Source organism: Falco cherrug, chromosome 2 (genome assembly GCF_023634085.1).
Source record: "Falco cherrug isolate bFalChe1 chromosome 2, bFalChe1.pri, whole genome shotgun sequence".
NCBI classification, from domain to species: domain Eukaryota; kingdom Metazoa; phylum Chordata; class Aves; order Falconiformes; family Falconidae; genus Falco; species Falco cherrug.
In genome coordinates this window covers 377,331-396,902 of record NC_073698.1, presented here as the reverse complement: position 1 = coordinate 396,902, position 19,572 = coordinate 377,331, and the positions used below count along the sequence as shown (strand labels likewise).

At 52.8% G+C, this 19,572-nt stretch overlaps 1 protein-coding gene and 1 long non-coding RNA gene across 2 annotated transcripts; both read right to left on the bottom strand.

The window, feature by feature from the left end:
* Positions 1-3,615: 3,615 nt before the first annotated feature.
* On the bottom strand, positions 3,616-4,800 carry LOC129735456 (uncharacterized protein DDB_G0284459-like). The gene is made up of 2 exons (XM_055703261.1): positions 4,794-4,800; positions 3,616-4,690 (listed from the first exon to the last, which is right to left on the bottom strand). Exons 1-2 carry the CDS (start codon positions 4,798-4,800, stop codon positions 3,876-3,878), a joined length of 822 nt encoding a protein of 273 aa, XP_055559236.1. The 3' UTR covers positions 3,616-3,875.
* An 890-nt stretch (positions 4,801-5,690) lies between these two features.
* On the bottom strand, positions 5,691-16,999 carry LOC114017494 (uncharacterized). The gene is made up of 3 exons (XR_008731012.1): positions 16,854-16,999; positions 7,334-7,470; positions 5,691-7,186 (listed from the first exon to the last, which is right to left on the bottom strand). It is a non-coding gene; the product is annotated as an uncharacterized LOC114017494 (long non-coding RNA).
* Between the last annotated feature and the right edge of the window lie 2,573 nt (positions 17,000-19,572).

The window sequence follows — 19,572 nt, the reverse complement described above, 5'->3', positions numbered from 1 at the left end:
CAAATGAAAATTAGAAGTTGTGCAGAATCATGAACATCATTGCTTTTGTCGAGTGCCAATGAGAAATAGCAAAGTTTTTTTGAGGAGTTTTGCAACTACAGATTCAAATTTTCCCCCATTTCTTCAATCCTTAGTGTAATTGTAGGTCCTGAAAGACTCACTGTACTAAATAAATCCGCCTTCTCTGGACACATCTCTTTAGCCGCAGAAAGAAGGCATTCTTTAACAAATTCTCCCTCTATGAATGCTCTGCAAGTGCACGCTATGAGCTTGGCAACTTGATAGCTTGCTCGAAGTGATGATATATTGAGCTGCTTTTGCTTCACAAAAGTATTTTGCTGAGTTGTCAATCCATGTTTTATTCTTAATATTTTATCTTTTCTTACTTGTCCGACCAAAGAATCATATTTATCTTTATGTTGAGTTTCGTAGTGTCGATGCAAATTGTATTCCTTGAACACAGGCACTGAATTCTGGGCTCTGAAACAGCTCTTTCTTTGTACTCCGTGAAAAAATAATCAGAAGTCCACTTTTCTTGGAACACCCCACACTCGGAGTCAACTTTTCTTTTTTTTGACATCAGAAGTCCACATTTCTTGGAACACCCCACACTCGGAGTCAACTTTTCTTTTTTTTGACATCAGAAGTCCACATTTCTTGGAACACCCCGCACTCGGATTCAATTTTTCTTTTTTTTGCCATGCTGGTGCGCGCGCTTCCCACTGGTGCTGGCTTGCTTGTCCTGCCCGGGAGCTGGAGGGAGGGAGAGACGGGGGAGCCGCCCCCCTCCTCAGCCCGGCCGCGCAGTCCGGACAGGGTGGCCAGAAGGGACTGAAGGGACTTTGCCGCGCCGGGGCTCTGGCGACTCACCCGAGTTGGCTGGGCCTCGCAGTGCAGAGGCTGCCGGCTGAGCTTGCCCGGCAGAGGAGATGCCCGCGCCTCTCGCCCGCCGCGCACCGCAGAGGAGGAGGAGGAGGAGGCGGGCTACGGAGGCCGGCATGGATGAAGGGGCAGGCAGTCATCTGCGGCTTCTTGGCTTCTTGGTTCTACGGCGGGCGTGTGTCTGTAAATACCGGTGGGCCGGACTGAGGAACCTGGGGGGCCGTATCCAGCCCGTGGGCCGTAGTTTGAGGACCCCTGCTCTATGTGTTTTGGTAAAGCATTTAGAAGAGGAATTAAATTATTTAAACTAACCCTGGTACTGAATTGGAAATTATAATTAAAAAACATACCTGCACTGTGGCAAAATACATAGATACACTGTTCATGGTGGGTGGGTTTTTTTTGTTTTTAATGATTTACACAAATGAGTAAAGTGCTTCGTATGCGAAACTATATTAGGAGTCATCTGAAAATACTGAGAAAAATAAAATATTGTGGAGGCAATATTGAGGCAAAACCCATCACTCGGATGCCTGGAAAAGGCAAGAGCACGCCTGCAGTCCCGGCAGTGAGGCTGTGAAGAGGCTGTGTAAGGACACTGGTGATGACTAATACGTTGTCCTCTCTAGATGCAGACTTGTGTGGTTTGCAGCAAAACAAAACAGCACGTCAGCACAGGATACGGATGCATTTCCACAAGTCATGACAAAACGAGCTGGTTTGCCTTTACAATTCATTTAACAAAGCCGTGGGGGTCCCGGTCCCGGGGGTCCCGGTCCCGGGGTCCCAGTCCTGGTCCCGATCCCGGTCTGAGCCCTGTGGTTCCCGGTCCCGGCCCAGTCCGAGCCACAGGGGTCACTATCCCGGGGTTCCCGGTCCCAGTCTAGGTCTCGAGCCCTAGTCCCGTGAGTCCCGGTCCGAGCCCGGGGGTCCTTGTCCCGGTCCCAGTCTCGAGCCCTAGTCCCGTGAGTCCTGGTCCGAGCCCGAGGGTCCTTGTCCTGCTCCCGGTCCCGAGCCGCAGGGGTCCCGGTCCTGGGAGTCGCAGTCCTGGTCTGAGCCGCACGGGACCCCGGTCCCGGTCGTCTATATCCTGAGCCATGGGTGTCCCGGTCCCAGTTCCAGTCCCGAGCCGCAGGGGTCCCGGTCCCTGCCGTGGGGATCCTGGTCCCTGTCCCAGGCCGCAGTGGTCCCGGTGGTCCCAGTCCCAGCGGACCTGGTTTCGGTCCTGGCCTGAGCCGCTAAGGTCCCGGTCCTGAGCCGCAGGGGTGCCAGTCCCGGCTGTCCTGGTCCTGATCCCGAGCCACGGGGGTCCCTGTCCCAAGCCGCGGTGGTCCCGGTCCCGGTGGTCCCGGTCCTGGAGGTCCTGGTTTCGGTCCCAGCCTGAAGCTGCGGGGGTGCCGGACCCAGACCCGGTCCCGAGCCGTGCGGGTCCCGGTCCCGGGGCTCCAGGTCTTGGTCTTGGTGCGAGACGCAGAGGGTCCTGGTCCTCGGAGGTCCCAGTCAGTCCTGGTCCCTGATCTGAGCTGCAGGATTCCCCGTTCTGGCGGTCCCAGTCCTGGTCCCCGTTTGTGCCGCGGGGGTCCCAGTCTTGGGCCCTGATCCGAGCCGCGGGGATCCCTGTCCCGGTCCGAGCCGTGGGGGTCTCGGTTCAAGGGGTATTGGTCCCGGTCCCAGCCGCAGGGGTCCCGGTCCCTGGTCCGAGCCGCGGGGGTCTGGTCCAGGATTCTTGGCCCCAGTCCCAGTCCGAGCCGCGGGGGTCCCGGTCCCAGGGGTATTGGTCTCGGTCCCGGTCCGAGCCGTGGGGGTCCCGGTCCCCAGGTTCTTGATCCCGGTCCGGGTCCGAGCCACGGGGATCCCGGTCCCGGTTCCAGTTCGAGCCGCATTGGTCCCGGTGCCGAGGCTCCCGGACCCAGACCTGAGTCCGAGCTGCGTAGGTCCCGGTCCCGGGCGTCGCGGTTGCAGTCCCGGTCGGAGCCGCGGGGGTCCCGGTCCCGGGCGTCCCCTTTTCAGACCCTGGTCCGAGCTGTGGGGGTCCGGTCCCAGTCTTGGTCCCGGTCCCGGTCCGAGCCTTGAGGGTCCCGGTCAGAGCCGTGGGGGTCCCGGTCCTGGGCGTCCCCTTTTCAGTCCCTGGTCCGAGCTGCATGGGTCCGGTCCCAGGAGTCTTGGTCTCAGTCCCGGTCGGAGCCTTGGGGGTCCCGGTCCTGGGCGTCGCGGTCGCGGTCCCGGTCAGAGCCGGGGGGGGTCCCAGTCCTGGGCGTCCCGTTCGCGGTCCCGGTCCCAAGCCATAGAGGTCCCGGACTGGGGGTCCCGGTCCTGGTCCTGAGCCGTGGGGGTCCCGGTCCCCAGGGTCCCTGTCCAAGTCCTTAGCCGTGGGGGTCAAGGTCTCAGGGGTCCTGGTGCCGGCCTCGAACCGCTAGAGTCCTGGTCCCCGGGGTCCCGATTCTGGCCCCGGTCCCAAGCTATGGGGGTCCCGGTCCCGGTTGGAGCTGCGGGGGTCCCGGTTCTGGGTGTCCCGTTCGTGGTCCCGGTCCCAAGCCACAGGGGTCTCGGCCCGGGGGTCCCTTTCCCGGGCGTCCCCTTTTCAGTCCCTGGTCCGAGCTGCGGGGGTCCGGTCCCAGGAGTCTTGGTCCCGGTCCCGGTCAGAGCCGCGGGGTTCCCGGTCCTGGGCATCCCGTTCGCGGTCCCAGTCCCAAGCCACAAGGGTCCCGGCCTGGGGGTCCCGGTTCTGGTCCCGAGCTGTGGGGGTCCCGGCCCCGGAGGTCTTGGTCCCGGTCCCGGTCCAAGCCACGTGGGTCCCGGTGGTCCCAGTCCCAGTCCTGAGCTGCGAGAATCCCGGTCCCGGTCCAAGCCGCGGGGGTCCGGTCCCGGAGCCTTGGCCCTAGTCCTGGTCTGACCCGCGGGGGTCCCGGTCCAGGGGTATTGGTCCCGGTCCTGGTCCGAGCCGCGGGGGTCTCGGTTCCGAGGGTCCTGGTCCCAGTCCCTAGCCGCGGGCGTCACCGTCTGTGGGGTCCCTGTCCCGGTCCAGGTCTCGAGTTGCGCGGGTCCCGGTGCCCGGGGTCCCTGTCCTGTACCGCGGGGATCCCGATCCTGGGGGTCCCGGTCCTGGTCGTTAGCCACAGGGGTCCCGGTCCCCGGTGCCCGGGGTCCCGGTCCCGAGCGGCGGGGCTCCCGGTGCCCGGGGTCTCGGTCCCGAGCGGCGGGGCTCCCGGTGCCCGGGGTCTCGGCTCCCATCTGCGGGGGTCCCGGTTCCGGGGGTCTCGGTCCCGATCCCTGGTATGAGCCGCAGGGGTCCCGTCGCCGGGTTCTTGAACCCGGTCCGGGTCCGAGCAGCGGAGGTCCCGGTCGCGGTCCTGGTCGGAGCCGCGGGAGTTCCGGTCTAGGTCCCGGTCGGAGCCGCGGGGGTGCTGGTCACGGTCGGAGCCTTGGGGGTCCCGGTCGCGGTCGGAGCCGCGGGCGTCCCGGTCGCGGTCCCCGTCCCGGTCGCGGTCCCGTTCGGAGCCGCGGGGGTCCCGTTCCCGGGCGTCCTGGTCGCGGTCTCGGTTCGAGCCGCGGGGGTCCCGTTCCCGGGCGTCCCGGTCGCGGTCCCGGTCGGAGCGTGTCCGAGTGGGGGGGAAATTAAACCGTGGAGGGGCGCAGCCGCTCTGCACCCCGCGGTCCCCAGGTGGGGGCTTGTCGCCAGGGGCGGGGCCGTTGCAGCAGCGAGCACCCGCGGGCTGCGTTTGTCCCGGGGTTGCAACGGCGCGGCAGCTCCGTACTCCCGTGCCAAGCACGCTCTGGCAACGTGCTCGGGGGACGGCAGCGGCGCCTCCTTACCGGGAGGCAGCAGCGGGCGCCGCGGCACCACCCCGCAGGCTGCGCGGGATCGCGGTGCCGTTAACGGCGGCCGGCAGCGCCGACTGGGGAGGCGCCACCGCGCATGCGCGTCGCAGCACCGATTTTTGGCCGCCGGGTCACAGCAGCAGCGCTCCCCCAACCGGGCGGGTGCAGTAGCCGCTTTTGGTCGCCAGGTGGCAGCAACGGCCCACCAACCCTGTGCGGTGCACTGGCTGGGCGAGCACTGGGCCGGGTCACAGCCCAGTTTACGCCACCGGACCCCGGGAGTGCTCGCTGCGGCTGCGGGGTGCCCTTCCCCCTGCCCTTTGCCCACTCGCAGCCCGGGCATTCATACTTATTGCCTCCGTATGCAAAAGCACCCACGTGGCTCAAGCTGTTAAATCCTTTCCGTATGATGCATTCCGTTTTGCTGTGGGAACTAGGGGTGCATTTGCTCTGTTTGCATTTGGAAGCATCTGTTAGTAACAGCAATTTTAAATGTATATTTTTTTAAATAGGAGAGATTTTGCAGGAGTGCACTTTTTGACTGGGAAAAAGCGAGTGGTGTGAATGTGTAGCTTAGGAGGTTTTCCCCTGCACAAGTAAGCCATTATGAGCTGTTGCACGATTTAACCTCTTGTGTTCAGAGCCGCTCCCTGCGACGGGAAAGTGAGCCGCTACCGGAGTGAAGGGGTGCAGAGCACGCGGCAGGGCTGAAAGGTGGGACAAGGGAGCGGGGTCTTTCCTCCTCCTGCCTCCCTCCCTCCCCCCCACCCGCCGCCCCCCGCCCCCCGGCAGCGGGTACCCTCCGGCGAGGATTTGCTTTCCGCCGTGCCAGCCGCTCGCAGGGGCAGCTCGGTTGCTCTCGGCAGGGCGTCTGTAAGCAAGTGCAGCGCCTTTGCAGGGCGGGGTCAGCGGCGGGCCGGGGGGCTGTGACACCGAGCGGCAGCTGCTCTCGGCCAGCAGCTTCGCCTCGGGACCGAGCCCCCCCCAGGCAGCCGCTGTGGGCACAGCCCGCACCCCGCGGGCGGCCCCCGCAGAGCCCCGGGGCCGGCAGGCTGAGGGGAGCCCGCGGCGGCACCGAGCCCCGGCCCGGCGCGGAACGGCAGCCCAGCCCCCGCCCGCCGCGGCTCTGAACGGGCGGCTGGTGCTTCTTCTCGTGGTGGTGCTTCTCACTTTGCCCTGGTAGCCATGTGCAGCGCACCACAAGAGCTGTGCTGCCCGCTTTCTGGGGCGAGATGCGGAACCGCGGCCTTTTGCACTTGTCCGCAGCCAAAATGCTGCGTAAGCCTGGTTTTGGCTAGCTAACGACTGTGAAGTCGTTCTCGAAGCAAGTGGTGGAGTCATAGTATACTACTGTGTGTGGGTGAGTGTCCCACAACCCAGGGGAAAAGTGTCTGAGCTGCAGCAACTAGCAAACTAGTTGTCCAATACAACAGTTGAAGGGAAAGCCTCGCGCTTCCCCTGTTCCAGCCCTGCAGTCCTGCTACTGCTTGTTGTGTTTGGTGAGCATAAGGACCGCTGAGCTGGCTGGAATTGACTGAAATAAGGACTGGTTGAGCTGACCAAATAGCGAGTCTCCCCTAGAAAAAGACCATTACTATAGTTATACAGCAAACACCCTAAAAATCATTCTTCTTGTTAAGTTTTGTAATACATATATTTATATATAAAGAAATATTTAAAGAACTGTATAGATCTGTGCTAGAAAACCTAGGACATCTACTTACAGGTAGTACAGTAGAACCCCTTCTTACTGATTCAAAACAATCCATCCAAGACACAAGCTGAGGAAAAACTTCTGCTGTTTTTGAGTCGGTTACTGTACTCTGTCAGCAGCACATTGCTGGAGACAGAAGAGAAGAATTAATGTCTTCTGGAAGAATACAGTGTCCAACAGAAACGCAAACCCAGCATCACTAAATTTGCACCCCAATCTAGAATGTTAACTGTGTCCTCAGCAGCATCAAAACAGGTTTGCAAATGCACGAAATTTATAACTATTGCATGTATTCTTGTGATGACGTAATGAAAATAAAAAGGCATACCCAGTGACTAATGTTCACTCTGATTGAATACTTATTTCCATTGAATTTTAAACTCACTAGGTGAAAAACTTGCTCAACTTTTTTTTTTTTTTCTGGAAAGGATCCCTTTAGCAAGTGTTGTGACCACTCCTTAAATGGTTTTCAGTTCATTGGTCCCCCTAAAGAGTTCTCCAGTTAAGCTCATTCTATTATGCACGTGTGAAATATTTTTTTTCTTCCTAGCCTGAAGTTTTCTTTTAACCTAAACGTAGATAGCTTAAATTGATATCACCTAGGCTCTTTTATCTTTATGCTACTCTTTTCCAATAGCCATGATGTTTTGTTCGCCTCTCAGATGGGAAAAGTGTGTGGTTGTAGAATGGTAGTGCATTTTTGTCCATGGGGTACAAAAACAAGGGTGTATTGGAACCCTGCTGTTACAGATCTGAACGTTAAAGCTTGATCTAAAAAAAAAAAGAGTTAACAGAATAGTGATTTGAATTAAAAAAAAAAAGGGAAGGGGGGGGGGGGGGGGAGGGAGACACGGACAGGACACACACCAGAATACAGCAATATTATCCGGAAATCCTGCGTCTTTGCATCTCACGTACATTCTCATTGTTTCTTCACTCCTTTCCTGTTTGCATAGGTGAAATGGATCAGCACTTCATCTGGCAAGTTGTTTTTCTTCCCTTCCTCCTGAAGGGGAGGCAACTCCCTGGTACTCTTGGACTTGTTTCAGCAACACCTTGATGGAGCAGACAGAGATAAGGAGCATTAGATGCGGGAGCTGGAGCAGTATCAGAAGACTGAAGCCTATAAATCTTTAGCAGGAAAGCACAGGACAGACTAAAGGCAAATCACACAGACAAGGTATTGAATGGGACAAAAATATGTGCCTGGAACAACAGAAGATTCCCAGCTGGTTGTGCAGACTGACACTCGTTTACAGCCTTTGATGTAAAGGCTTGTTAAAATGTGGATGCTCATCTCAGGGAGCTCATCTGTGGGTGTGAAATAGAACATTTTTCTTCCGGCAAATCCTAGTTTCATAAATACGACATACAGCAACCTACACCAGAAATAATAATTGCCATTATTTTGTCACAGCAGTGACCAAACCACTGTTAATTGTTCTCCATTGTTCTGGTATTGCTTGTTAAAGAAAATGTGTTTTGAATTCAGAAATTTAAAGTGCTAAAGCAGCTAAGTGGCAGAACCAGGCCTTGTCCCTAGTGTAGCCCTAATCCAAGGCTGGTTTAACACCCAGTTCCAGTTAATCAGTGGGAGAACAGAGAAACAACAGATGATCACCTTGTGCACACAGGTGCTCGCAGAAACGCAGGTGTTCCGAGAAAAAAAATCAGTATATGTGAATAGGAATTGCTGTTCAAAGACTAAGTGTGCTTGAAGGAGTGTGTGAGTTAAAGCAGGCAGAAAGAAGATCACGATCCGAGGAGGAGCTTGGAACCGAGGCAGAGACTGGAAGCAAATAGATGAATCAACAGGGACGGGGTCAGGTGATGGATTTGCAGAATGGACAAGACCAAAGGAAACTTCTAAAAACCTCGGGCATTGACTAATCATTTGAGAAGCGTATATAAGCCGTGCTGTATCGTGTTGCTCTCTGCCACTCGCTGGGGTGGTGGCCCAGCTCTGAGGGGCGATTAAAGCAAACCTAGTGGTACCCACATCTGTGTAAATTTTCCTTTAACACTATATGTGAAGCATATGACAGAAGTGCTGGTAATCCACCGGTATTGTGACTGTTGACTGATGTCCCGTGTTAGAATAAATACAAGTACAATGGCTAACAGGCCTCACATGCATGAAGAACACGAGAATGGTGGTGCTGGGTCAATGGGTCTGTGCTTTTCTCTAGTGCTCTCCTTGCTACTACCTAGCACTCAGCTGGCAAGCTCATGGGCACAGCCAGGACCAGTCCAGCCTCTTGTTTTCCAGGGAGCCGATCACAACACATATGGGAAACAGACAGTAGACAAGACATAGTTCTTCATATCCTTTCCGTTGTTTTGCTAGAGAATCTAAAGTTTGATAGACCTTATTTTGTTTGTATTTACATTGGCACTTCAGTGGGTCCAGACTAAATGGCCACTCTCTACCTGACTGCTGCAAAAATTGGTTTGAGCCCTCGGTTAGTAACCAGCCGTTGGTTAACTTTGTCTTTGAAATACAGCAACCTATGGTGGAATAGGAAACTGAGACAGTTAGGGACATCGGTTGTATTTACTCGAAGGAGGTGGAAAATTTTCTAGGGAAGTTTTTTAATAGTGTTAGCATAAAAATCCTGTATGTGGCACATGAGCGACTGCTCTAGGCAAATGGCTTTTTAGAATTAGAAGCCATCCCTGCCTTAAGTGACACATTTAGAAAAAGTCTCTACGTGAATATTAAGCTCACACAGCAAAGCTGCAGCTACCTGATAGCACAGTATTTTTCCTGGTTTGGAGGATTTTTTTATTCATCTAAAACTTTCCAACAGTCGTCACTGCTAGTTTATTCCCTGTATGACAAATAAGTAGTAAATGAAGGTGTTTTCATACAATGGAACAATCTGCATGCTTGCATTTTTTTCACAGCTGTTGCAAAGATGTACTTGAAACCCTGAAGAGCTTTTGCTTTTTATACTACTGAAAACCACACTACACAGCTTTTTGCAAATTTCCAGTCTGGAGAATCGCAGAGTAATTGTTCGTTGTTTCCGTGAAAGAAAAATACCCCAACACATCTTCCTTTAGAGGCAATATTTTGCTGCAGATTTTAGTTCTATCTTTTCTATTTCATCTACCTCTTCTCTAGCTCAGAAAGGTCTACTTCTTTAGAAATTCTTTTCATTTGATGTGTTAGAATATCTCTGTGTAGTAGTCGAAAAGGAACTGGACCTGCCCTTTGTCTCACTGAATTCTCATTTCTATAATACATGCAGTTTTCCTTTACTTATTAAAGAAAATGACCAAATCCCATACAGCTACCTGGGATCATGGATCAATCTGAATATGCGTGGCCCAGCACTACTTTTTGCAACTGATCTAAAATTCTGTGCCAAATTCTATCGTAACCCAGGAATGAAAATAATAGGGATGACATACTTTGCATATCTTCTCTGCAGGTTGTTATGACCCACTGCAAGTAAATAAGAAAAAATACAGGTAGTGGACATTTCTAAATAAACCTCTGACATCTGAAGAAGTCATTTTAATATCAGATTTATTCTCACCATACTTTCTGCATGGAAGACCAGAAGAATCTATGCTTTTAATACAATTTGTGCAGGAAAGCATTGGCAAAAATACTAGAGTACTTGTAATGTTTGTTCCTACATCAAACATGCTGAGGTGAGGTTTAAAAGCCCACCAGTGAATTCACATTTGCCGCAGTGCTGTTAGTAAAAGCTGTAACTATCCGTGTATTTTGAGAATGCTTAAAATGAAACACAGCCTAACTCTCAGTTATAGAACAGTGTAGCACAGCAAAGACGTTATCATCTAATTTTTTCATTATAAGATGTGGGTGCATAACCAGGAAGAACACTAACAATTATTTCTTAGTAAACCTTTCCAGCATAAAACCATTTAGTGGGGCAGTGCAAATCAGAACATACTCTGACTTTAACACGAAAGAACACTTCTGCTGTATAGGTAGACAAAAAAATTGACTTAGTGGGATATTTTCGTTCTCACAGTGCTGTTTCCTCTCCTTTCATTGTCAGTAACCTAGCTACCTAGTGATTTTTGTGGGACATTAGGGTTAGCATAGATCTTAGGTTAGCTTTAGATGCTTTACATGTTAGAGATGCATTCCTCGTGATTCTGCTCCACGCACAAGAAAAAGCCCGGTTTGCCTTTGCCTGGAGCGGGACTCAGTATGTTTTCAAACAGTTTTCCGCAAGGATACAAACACTGCCCCACTATCGCTCACAATGCTCCGGCCACAGCCTTAGCACAGATCACCATTCCACCTGGCCTCACAGCGTATCGATACATCGATGGCATCCTCAGCGGGGCAGAAGGGCCAGAAAGCATTACAGATGCAATGAAAACCATTTGGGCAACATTAATCAAGTTGGGACTGGAAGTCCCAGAGTCAAAGTGCCAAGGGCCAGCACGAGAAGTTAAAATTCCAAGGAGTCTGGTGGGTTGCAGGAGCTGCCTCTCTTCCACCAGACTCACTGGAAAGGAAAGAATCTGGGCACAATCCATCCAGTAGGCTGGAACCACAACAAGTTCAAGGGACTGTGAAGTACTGGCGTAACCATATTCCTGCCTTTTCCGTCATTGCTCGTCCCTGGTAGAATTTGTTATAAAAGGGAAAATCATGGCAGTGGACATCTCATCAGCTCTGTGGTACCGTCAAGTCCCCCTTCCTGCAGGAGCATAACAGGGCCTGGCCGCGGGCTCTCCACTCCGCTCCAGCCCCCGTTACTCCTGTCAGCACGTGCTGAGGTTGCAGGCTGCGCTGCTTAGGGAGCCGTGGCAGCACACATTTAGGATGGTGAATGCCAGCCATCCTGAAAGCGATAGCTGTCTCTTACCCTAAAAAGCTTCCTGTAATACTATGCTTCTCTGAGGTCCCACTTTTCTCGAATTGCCCCCACCCCAAAGCAATTTCCCCACAGGGTCCCTAAGCAAGGCAGTGGCTCTCTCAAACTCCCTCCCAGCCCTGCCCTGGCTGAAAGAAGGCAGAAAGAAGCCTTCAAATGAGGAAAGTTCTGGCTGCAAGAGAATACAAGCTGACCAGGTCTTGGGATCCACTGACATCAACAGAAATTTAGGTGAAAACTCCCCTTTGACATGAAACTCAACTCCCAACCCAAAAAACAGTTGTGATGGGAAACTATGGTGGGGGTGGGAAATCAGCGCTGAGGGCAGGAAGGCATCAGCAGGATGGGAAACCATTGAGATGGGAAGTTGTTCTGTCATTAAAAGTCAAACTGTCACAACGCTGGCTGACCCGGGTGCTGGCATAATGATCGCCGTGGAGACGGAACCCCAGAACACTGTTTGCCCCAACAAACGCCACGCTGGCCAACTGCCGCGGCACAGAGCAGCACGCTCCTCGTGGTGCTCCTGCCCTTCGGGTAACCCCCAACCAGCTGTGCCGGCCAGCATCTCACCCCATCACCCCCCTTCGCTTCTGCCCACAGAGAGGTTCCCCCTCCAGCTGCCGACAGGACCAGAGGTGCCCGGCATGAGCTTCACCACCCTGACCATGCCGCCACCGGTCACTGCTGGTGTGCTGCCCTCTGTCCCGGGGCTGCTGATCACCGTTCGGCCTTCCCAGCTCCACATTGTCACCCACCAGCCCGCCCTGGCAACCTGGCAGGGGGTGCAGGGGCCCCTGGGGGACTCGGGGCAGGTCGTGCAGCTGCCACACGTGCTGCAGCTCCCCAGCGGTGTGCAGCTGCCCCCGCTGCCTGCCCCTTGTCCCCCTGCCTATGGCCAGGGACAGCAAGTGGTGATGGGGACACTTGTGCCCCACCAGCCAGTGGGGCTGGGCCCATGGGCCGTGGGCCAGGGGCAGCCCCTCTACCCTACGGGCTGCACTGTGCTGAACGTCCCTGCCCATGCTGGGCCCCTGCCACCCCAACACCCTGCGGCTCAGCACTGCGTGCAGGTCTCCCCTGTGCTCCGCACCCATCCTGGCAGCACCCAGAAGCTGCTGGAGGCCTTTAACAACGACGTGGTGGCCAGTGAGGATGGCGTCCCTGCTGACACCCCCTGCCAGCCCGCCCTGGATATGCTCTCTGGCAGAAGCAGGACCAAGCACCAAGGTGAGGTCTGCAGGGTGGCAGAGCCCATAGGGGGTGACCTGCACCAAGGAAGGCTTGCATCACCCTGGGGGTGGCTTGGCTTTGTTTGCTTTTTCAGAAGTGGTGACCACCCCGCCAAGCCCAGAGAATCTCCTGGACCTGCCCGAGCTGGGGCCAGATGCCTTCAATGAGGCCTTTCCTGAGCTGGCAGAGGACAATCTGCAGTTTCAGGATGAGCATTCGTCCACCGTGGACAGCAGCGACCCGCTCGCCTGGCTCGACAGCATCCTGGAGCTCCCTGAAGTTCTCAGTGGCTCCTGCTTGACCACCCTCCTCAACAAGTTCCCGGAGTTCTCAGAGTACGTGGCAAAGGGTGGCTGCTCCAAGGAGCAATCACTGGCGGCAGGGCTGGGGGACAGTGAGGACACCGACCGTGGTGTCCCTGATGTCCCTGTCTTGACCACCACCCTCAACAGGATCCCTGACCTCTTGGAGTGCACGATGGAGGGCAACTGTCCCAAGGACCAAGTGGTGGCCGCAATGCAGGAGGACACCAACCCCTCCTGGCAGAGGGTGGCAACATCCCCCCTGCTGGACGCCAAAGGCAAGCAGGGTGGGCTGGCAGCGGTCTTCCCCACCCGGCTGCCAGAGAGCCCCATGGAGCCCTCTCAGGAGGGTCCTATGGACACTTCAGAGGAGAGCCCCTTGAAGGGATGCCCAGAGGGTCCCCACAAGGGTCTCCCAGAGAGTCCTCAGCAGATCCTGCTGAATAGTCCCCTGGCCAGCCCCCCTACTGCACCCCAGCATCATCTGCCCTGCATGGCCCAGCTGGTGGAGGAGGTGCTGCGGAGGCAGCCCCAGGTCATTCTGACCCACTTGCCACCACCACTGGGCATCTTCTCCTGCCGGGTGGTGCCCAGATCAGGCAAGGCTGCTGGTAAACAGGCCAAGCGCCCCACATTGGCTGACACCCTCGGGATGCCAGAGATGTCCCCACGGGGCAGCATGCCACCCAAGAAGAGGAAGAAGATGGTGGTGTGCCCGGTGGCAAAAAGCTCCAAAACCCTCTGGGAGGGGAAGCCACACAGGGATGCCACGGCGGTGGGCTGTAGTGGGGAGCAGGGGGGCAGCAGCAAGCAGAGGCCATCCAATAGCGACTATGTGCCCACCAAGCGAGCCAGAACCCTGAGGAACACCAGGAGACAAGGTGCTCCACGCTGCCCCAGTCGCCGTTGATATATTGATAGAGAAGGTGTGGAGCACAGATCCCTCTGACGTGTGACCTGCACCCGCCCACTGCAGCCCCGGCCCTCTACCAGATCTGTCTTTCTTAATTCATTAAAGGTCTGATGTTCCTTGCACAGTGCCTCTGCCTGCGGTCATTCACGCAGCGGGAGATGAGGGTTAATGCAGCCCCTGCCACATGCAGAGATCTGACGCTCCACCTTCCCCTCTGTCGAGGTGACACCTCCACAGAGCTGACCCACTCTCTAAAGTATTTACAAATGAAGGGACTTCTCATCAAGGGAGGCAGCCTTGGCAGGGGTGAGGAACAAAGAGCAGGTAGTGAAAAGAGCACCGTTATCTAAGTTGCGCAGGAAGAAGACTTCCAATGAGGAAAGTTCTGGCTGCAAGAGAACACAAGCTGATCAGGTCTTGGGATCCCCTGACATCAACAGAAAATGAGTTTAAAATAGGACAAAGATAATGGTGGCAGTGGGAGATGGTGACCTCTAACTGAAATAGTTCTGCCCCAAAGAGGCCAAAATCCCACTTGGGGAGCATGTGTAGTCCGTAAAACACTTCAGCAGTGCTACTGAGGATGCGTACACATTTGCATTAGAAGCCAGAAACCAGCCACCAAACCTGTGTATGACACATGACTATGCAACGTGTGGCGCTCTGAGAAAGGCCCCGGACCCCTTCTCAGTGTTCCAATTGGACCTAAAAACTTTGCATGCACTTTTTAATCGCTGCCCCCAAAGCGATTTCCCCACAGGTTCAGTAAGCAAGGGGGTGGCGGAGTGGCTCTCTCAGACCCCCTGCCAGCCCTGCCCTGGGCGCCGGTGCCTCCGGCCCTGCCCCAGCAGACGTTGCTGCGCTGATGGAGGGGCTCCCTCCCTCTCCACTGCATTTGCAAAGGGAATGGCTGGCTCACCCTTTGCTGCCCACGCAGCCAGCCCTCACCTTTAGCTGCTGTCATTCCCAGGGGCGCCGGCTCTCTCCCAGCACCCTCACACCTTCTCCCTGCGACACTGCGAGAGAAGCATTCGCCAGGCAGACGGGTGCCGTCACTGCCCTGCGCAGCTGGGCACCCCAGACTGGCCCTGCCTGACTGCCTCCCTCACCCAGCACCTCCACCTCCACAGTCTCAAGCTCCATCCCTTTAGACGGAAAGGGGGTCACTTTATTTCGAAGTAACCGTTCCTCATGAGGAACACAGTCTCTTCAGGAGGCAAAATACTTCAACAGCACTTAGAAACAAAGCTGGGGCATCTGGGGGGCCACCTCATCACTACTCCAAACAATGTGTCCTTTGTGGAGAAAAACTAAAGAGCTAGACAGTTTCCAGAGGACAGCAAAACCTGACCTGCTGAGAGCTTAGGACAGTGCACGTCATGTTCTTCTTCACACTTGGTGCACGTTTGACAAGCTGCAGGATGATGGTAAATTACTTCCTTCAGAGAGGACAGCAAGACACTGTTGCCAACTCAGCTTAGGGTTTTTTTTCTTTTTTTTTTTTTTTTTTTTTTTCTGGTTGGCTAAACAAAGAAACGGAGGCAGTTTCTAAGTGCGCAGAAGCACAGCTGCAGACATAATTCCTGCTGTCACGCAGGCAGGAGGAGTGAACTTCATCCCTTTGGGTCCTTTTGAGAACACCAAGCACCCAGATTGTGCTGAAGGATGTTTTTTACATAGGGGACCCTCGGAGAGAAGCAGACATGTCCAGTTTTATTCCCTGGGAAAATGCCCTGATGCTGTCCTGCCCCTCAGGTGGTGTAGGACAATTAAACTTATTAGTAAGCATGGGCTGATTCCTGGCTCACCATGATTTGAACAGCAGCCCACAAATCCCTCAACTAGTTTTGTTCAGCCTGCACTTAGGACAGTTACATTGCTCTATGTTGTGGGGGAAAGCAGATGACACAGCTTGCCCCTTTGATGCGCAGGGCTGCGTTTCAAAGGACTACGACAAGCCCAGAAGAGCACTGCACAGTACGGCTTATGAATCAAGTAAATATTGCATCACAAACCATAATGCATGTGTCTGTCTGAGAAAATGGGGTTTATGTAGGCACATGTGAAATGGGTCTGCTGCTCAAACCCCAGCAAATCCTGTTTAGAAAGTTCATATACTGAAACGATAGGGCAACATACTTTTGGATTTGTCTCTAAATCCCCATGTAGAGGTAACTCCTTCACTGCCATCTGAAATTGTACAGCTTGAGGCACTTTTATGTAAAGCCAAGAAAGCTCAACTCAGAAGGCAAAGATCCTTCTTAAGGGAACGGATCATCTCTAACTACAAGACACCTTCCCGCCCACTGAAACATAGCAGCAGAGTTAAAAGCAGCTTTTAAATTCCAGTGGAGACATTCAAAGTTTGAAAACTACAGGACATTCTCTTCCTAGCACAAAATAATCAACTTTTTCCTACTTCTCTGCAAACCTTAACCCCAGTGTTTTCACGCTACAGCACAGAAAGCCAGTACCCACAGCTGCACAAGGACTTCCAGTGCCAGTGTGCAAAGCATTGAGGAGTCTGGGCTCAGTCCTGGCAGTACAGGAGTGATCCACCTCAAATGCACTGCACAGTCTGCACCTGGGGGTATCACAGGTCAATAGTTAATCACTGCTTTTCCTCCCAGTAACAATAAAAAGAGAAAAAAAGAAAATCTCCTTACATCCATGGCTCTTCCTTACAGGCTAGAGGTTTATGGAAGTGATGACCCATTTCACCCAACATTCAAGACACCTTTTGAACAATTTTCAGAACTGTCCCCAAACCCCCAGATCTTACACAACAATCAGTCCAAAGAAAGTACAGAGGTCTCTGCGCTACTGGACACATGCAGGAACACTTGAGTTTACTGGACACCTTTGTGAAGGGAAAAGGCATTACACCAGCATACCAGATCCTTGCCCAAAAGACTTTTCAAATCACCTGTTTGTTGACGCAGTCACTGCACTTCAACTCTTCCACCCATGACAACATCCTCTCAGGGGGCAGACTTGCCTGCTCTTGATCACAGAACCAGTCAGCAGAGTTCATACTGAACCAAGCTAAAAACCGGGCCCAACCTCTACGTTCACGGTTGGGACACATGGCTCCTATCACAGGGCTCACATGGCAGTCCCACCTGGGTTACGTATCGGAAGTTGCATTTCCCACGGGTCAAATATTCCTCTTCACATCTGCCTTGAAACTGAGGGCTCATGGTCAGTGAGAGAAGAGAGTCCCTTGCCTCCTGTGCAGTCAGGTCATGTTCCCCTGCTAAAAGCAGCCTGCTCAGGCCTCCCATTTGTGTGCAATCTGTTAAAAGAGTAAAATCAAGTCTGAAGGTTATTCATTTGCTTCCTTAAACATCCTACCACTTGCAGCATTGGGCCCCCAGAAGACGACTTCTGACATAGCAACTTCTCCAAGCAACCTGCTATAAAAGGCAAGTCAACAGAATCACCAACAGTCAGGTCTGTACCCTTGGGGAGACACTTTCAAAGCTCTTTGGAGGATCGCACTGGATCTGTGTGCTTTAGACCCCACTGCGTGGATTTACTGTTTTACTGGCAAAGGTTTTATGTACCACACGTGAACATCTTCAAAACACCTACTGTAATGGTCTCATGCGTAAACAGACACAATGATCCTCTAATATCACACATGAAGAACTCAATGGATGCTCCTACCAAGGCAGTGGTTCCCTTCTGTAGCCACTGAACAAGCAAACGGATGGATCAGAACGACATTATCAAGCTCTGAAGCAAAACTTCTGTCTTCCTTTAGCTGTAATTTAGAGCTTCATTGAGTGCTGAAGAGTGTCAGCCTGACAGCTCTGAAGCAGGAAGCGCTTGATCCTCTGTGCCAGAACCACACCGGCACTGGCCACACAAGCTGCCTGCGTACTCGCAGGGTCAGGGTCCGGGTCCGGGTCAGGGTCTGTACTGCCCTGCCACTGCAACACAGAAGTGAGGAAAGTGAAATGGAGATAGAAGTGTTCGTTCTCCACGTAGTTGATGCTGGCAGCTTCTTGCCTCCAGCATTCCTGCACCTCAGGAGCCTGGGAAATGACAACAAATGTGAAAGTTCCTGAAAATAATATTTGCCTAACACACCACAGCGTAGCACTTTTGTATGCCCACACCACACCTCTGGCTCCCAGCTGCTCTCCTGTGCTTCCCTTTAGCTACCTGGGAGGCACCTTTTCCATTTCCTCAGATCTGGCCAGCTGAAGAACACCCAACTCATGGCTCTAACATTCTTCCCCTTCCTCTCAACATCTTCCTGGTGGTCTCAGCTTTCTGCCCTCCAGATTAGGGGCTTATCATAACAGGACAAGGATAGCACTGGGTTTTTTTTCTGTAAGGAAGCCAAATACTCTTAATTAAAATATAAAAATTAAGAGGAAGGGAAAAGCCAAAATGGCAGCCAAGTGGAAGTTTCATTTGGTGCTCAAACCACCTGAATACTTCTGCTGCAGCTGCAGCCGAGAGCTGGCCCTTAGATGGCTGATCAGGATAAAGCCCCAAATCCTGCCGCTAAGGTTTCAAATGACAAAATAACATCATCTAAGGGAAGGCAAAATGCATAAACACAAACATCGCCGTATGTTTACAGGGCCTTCACAGCACAATGGTTCTCTTATGGCACCGAGAACTTAGCAGTAGGAAGAATTACAAATGTCAAGTGCTATTTATAAGCAATGTACCCTTAAATCAACACCAGTGACAAAAGAGCCAAGCACTTGACTTGCAGAACGGCAGGTGATTCGTGACTTTCTCCACAGCTTCTACTACTGATGAAGCTTACAACCACCTCACCATTTGGGAACGACATCCGTTGCTAGTGTTGCTCTGGGTGAAAACTCAGCAGGCTGGCACGTTCATTCCTTCAGAGCCAGAAGGAATTTGTCATTACAGGAATTCTCATGCCACTGAACTGGCAGCAAGGTACACAAGCCTCTTAATCCCTTTTTATACTTCTACCCTTGTGCCATAAAACCATTCTCCACTCTCCATCTCACTACCTCTCCAAGCAGAAAAGTCCCATCTGCCACACACTTGTCACAAACTACGTAGGATATGACACAGGTTTCAAATGCATCAGAAAGTATTGTAAGAAACTATGGAATAGGGTATTGTTTATTAAGATTTATGTTAAGCCCAATGTAAAGATTAGGCAACAAAAGATAAGATAACCGCCAGATGTCCAGGATGCCGCTTGTGAAAGATAAGATAACCGCCAGATGTCCAGGATGCCGCTTGTGAAAGATAAGATAACCGCCAGGTGTCCAGGATGCCGCTTGTGCATATGAATGAAGGGTCAACACCTCCACTACTTCATGAACACGAAAGTAAAAAAAAAGGTATAAAAAGGGACTGTTTGAACTGCTCAGGATGGCAGTTGGCGGAGCGCAGACTCCCCTGTCGTCCAGCGCTGTTTTTGCTCATATTCTACTTGCTATAATTAATAAAAATTTTAATTGGATTATGATCTATTGTGGTCTCAATTTATAACAGTATCAAATCAGAAACTTTAAAACATAAAAGAAAATTAAAAAAAGGTGGCAGTGGGAAAATACTTTCTACCTTGACTGTTAGGTTCACAAGCTGCTAGTTGTTAACATTAATGGCTCACTATTTCAAGGTCATGATGGCAACAGCTCTGCAATGTGTGGATATCAGCGAGAGAATTGCTGCCTTGCACCAGTTCAGGTGTTCCACCTTGTCACAGATTTGATTTTTTTTTGTTTTGTTTTGTTTTAAATGCTTATCAGGGTAGGATCTGCCTACCAAGACCAGATTTTAAGTGAAGTTACATTATGCTCCTCTTGATTTAAACACAGCAAGATAGCTCCACTG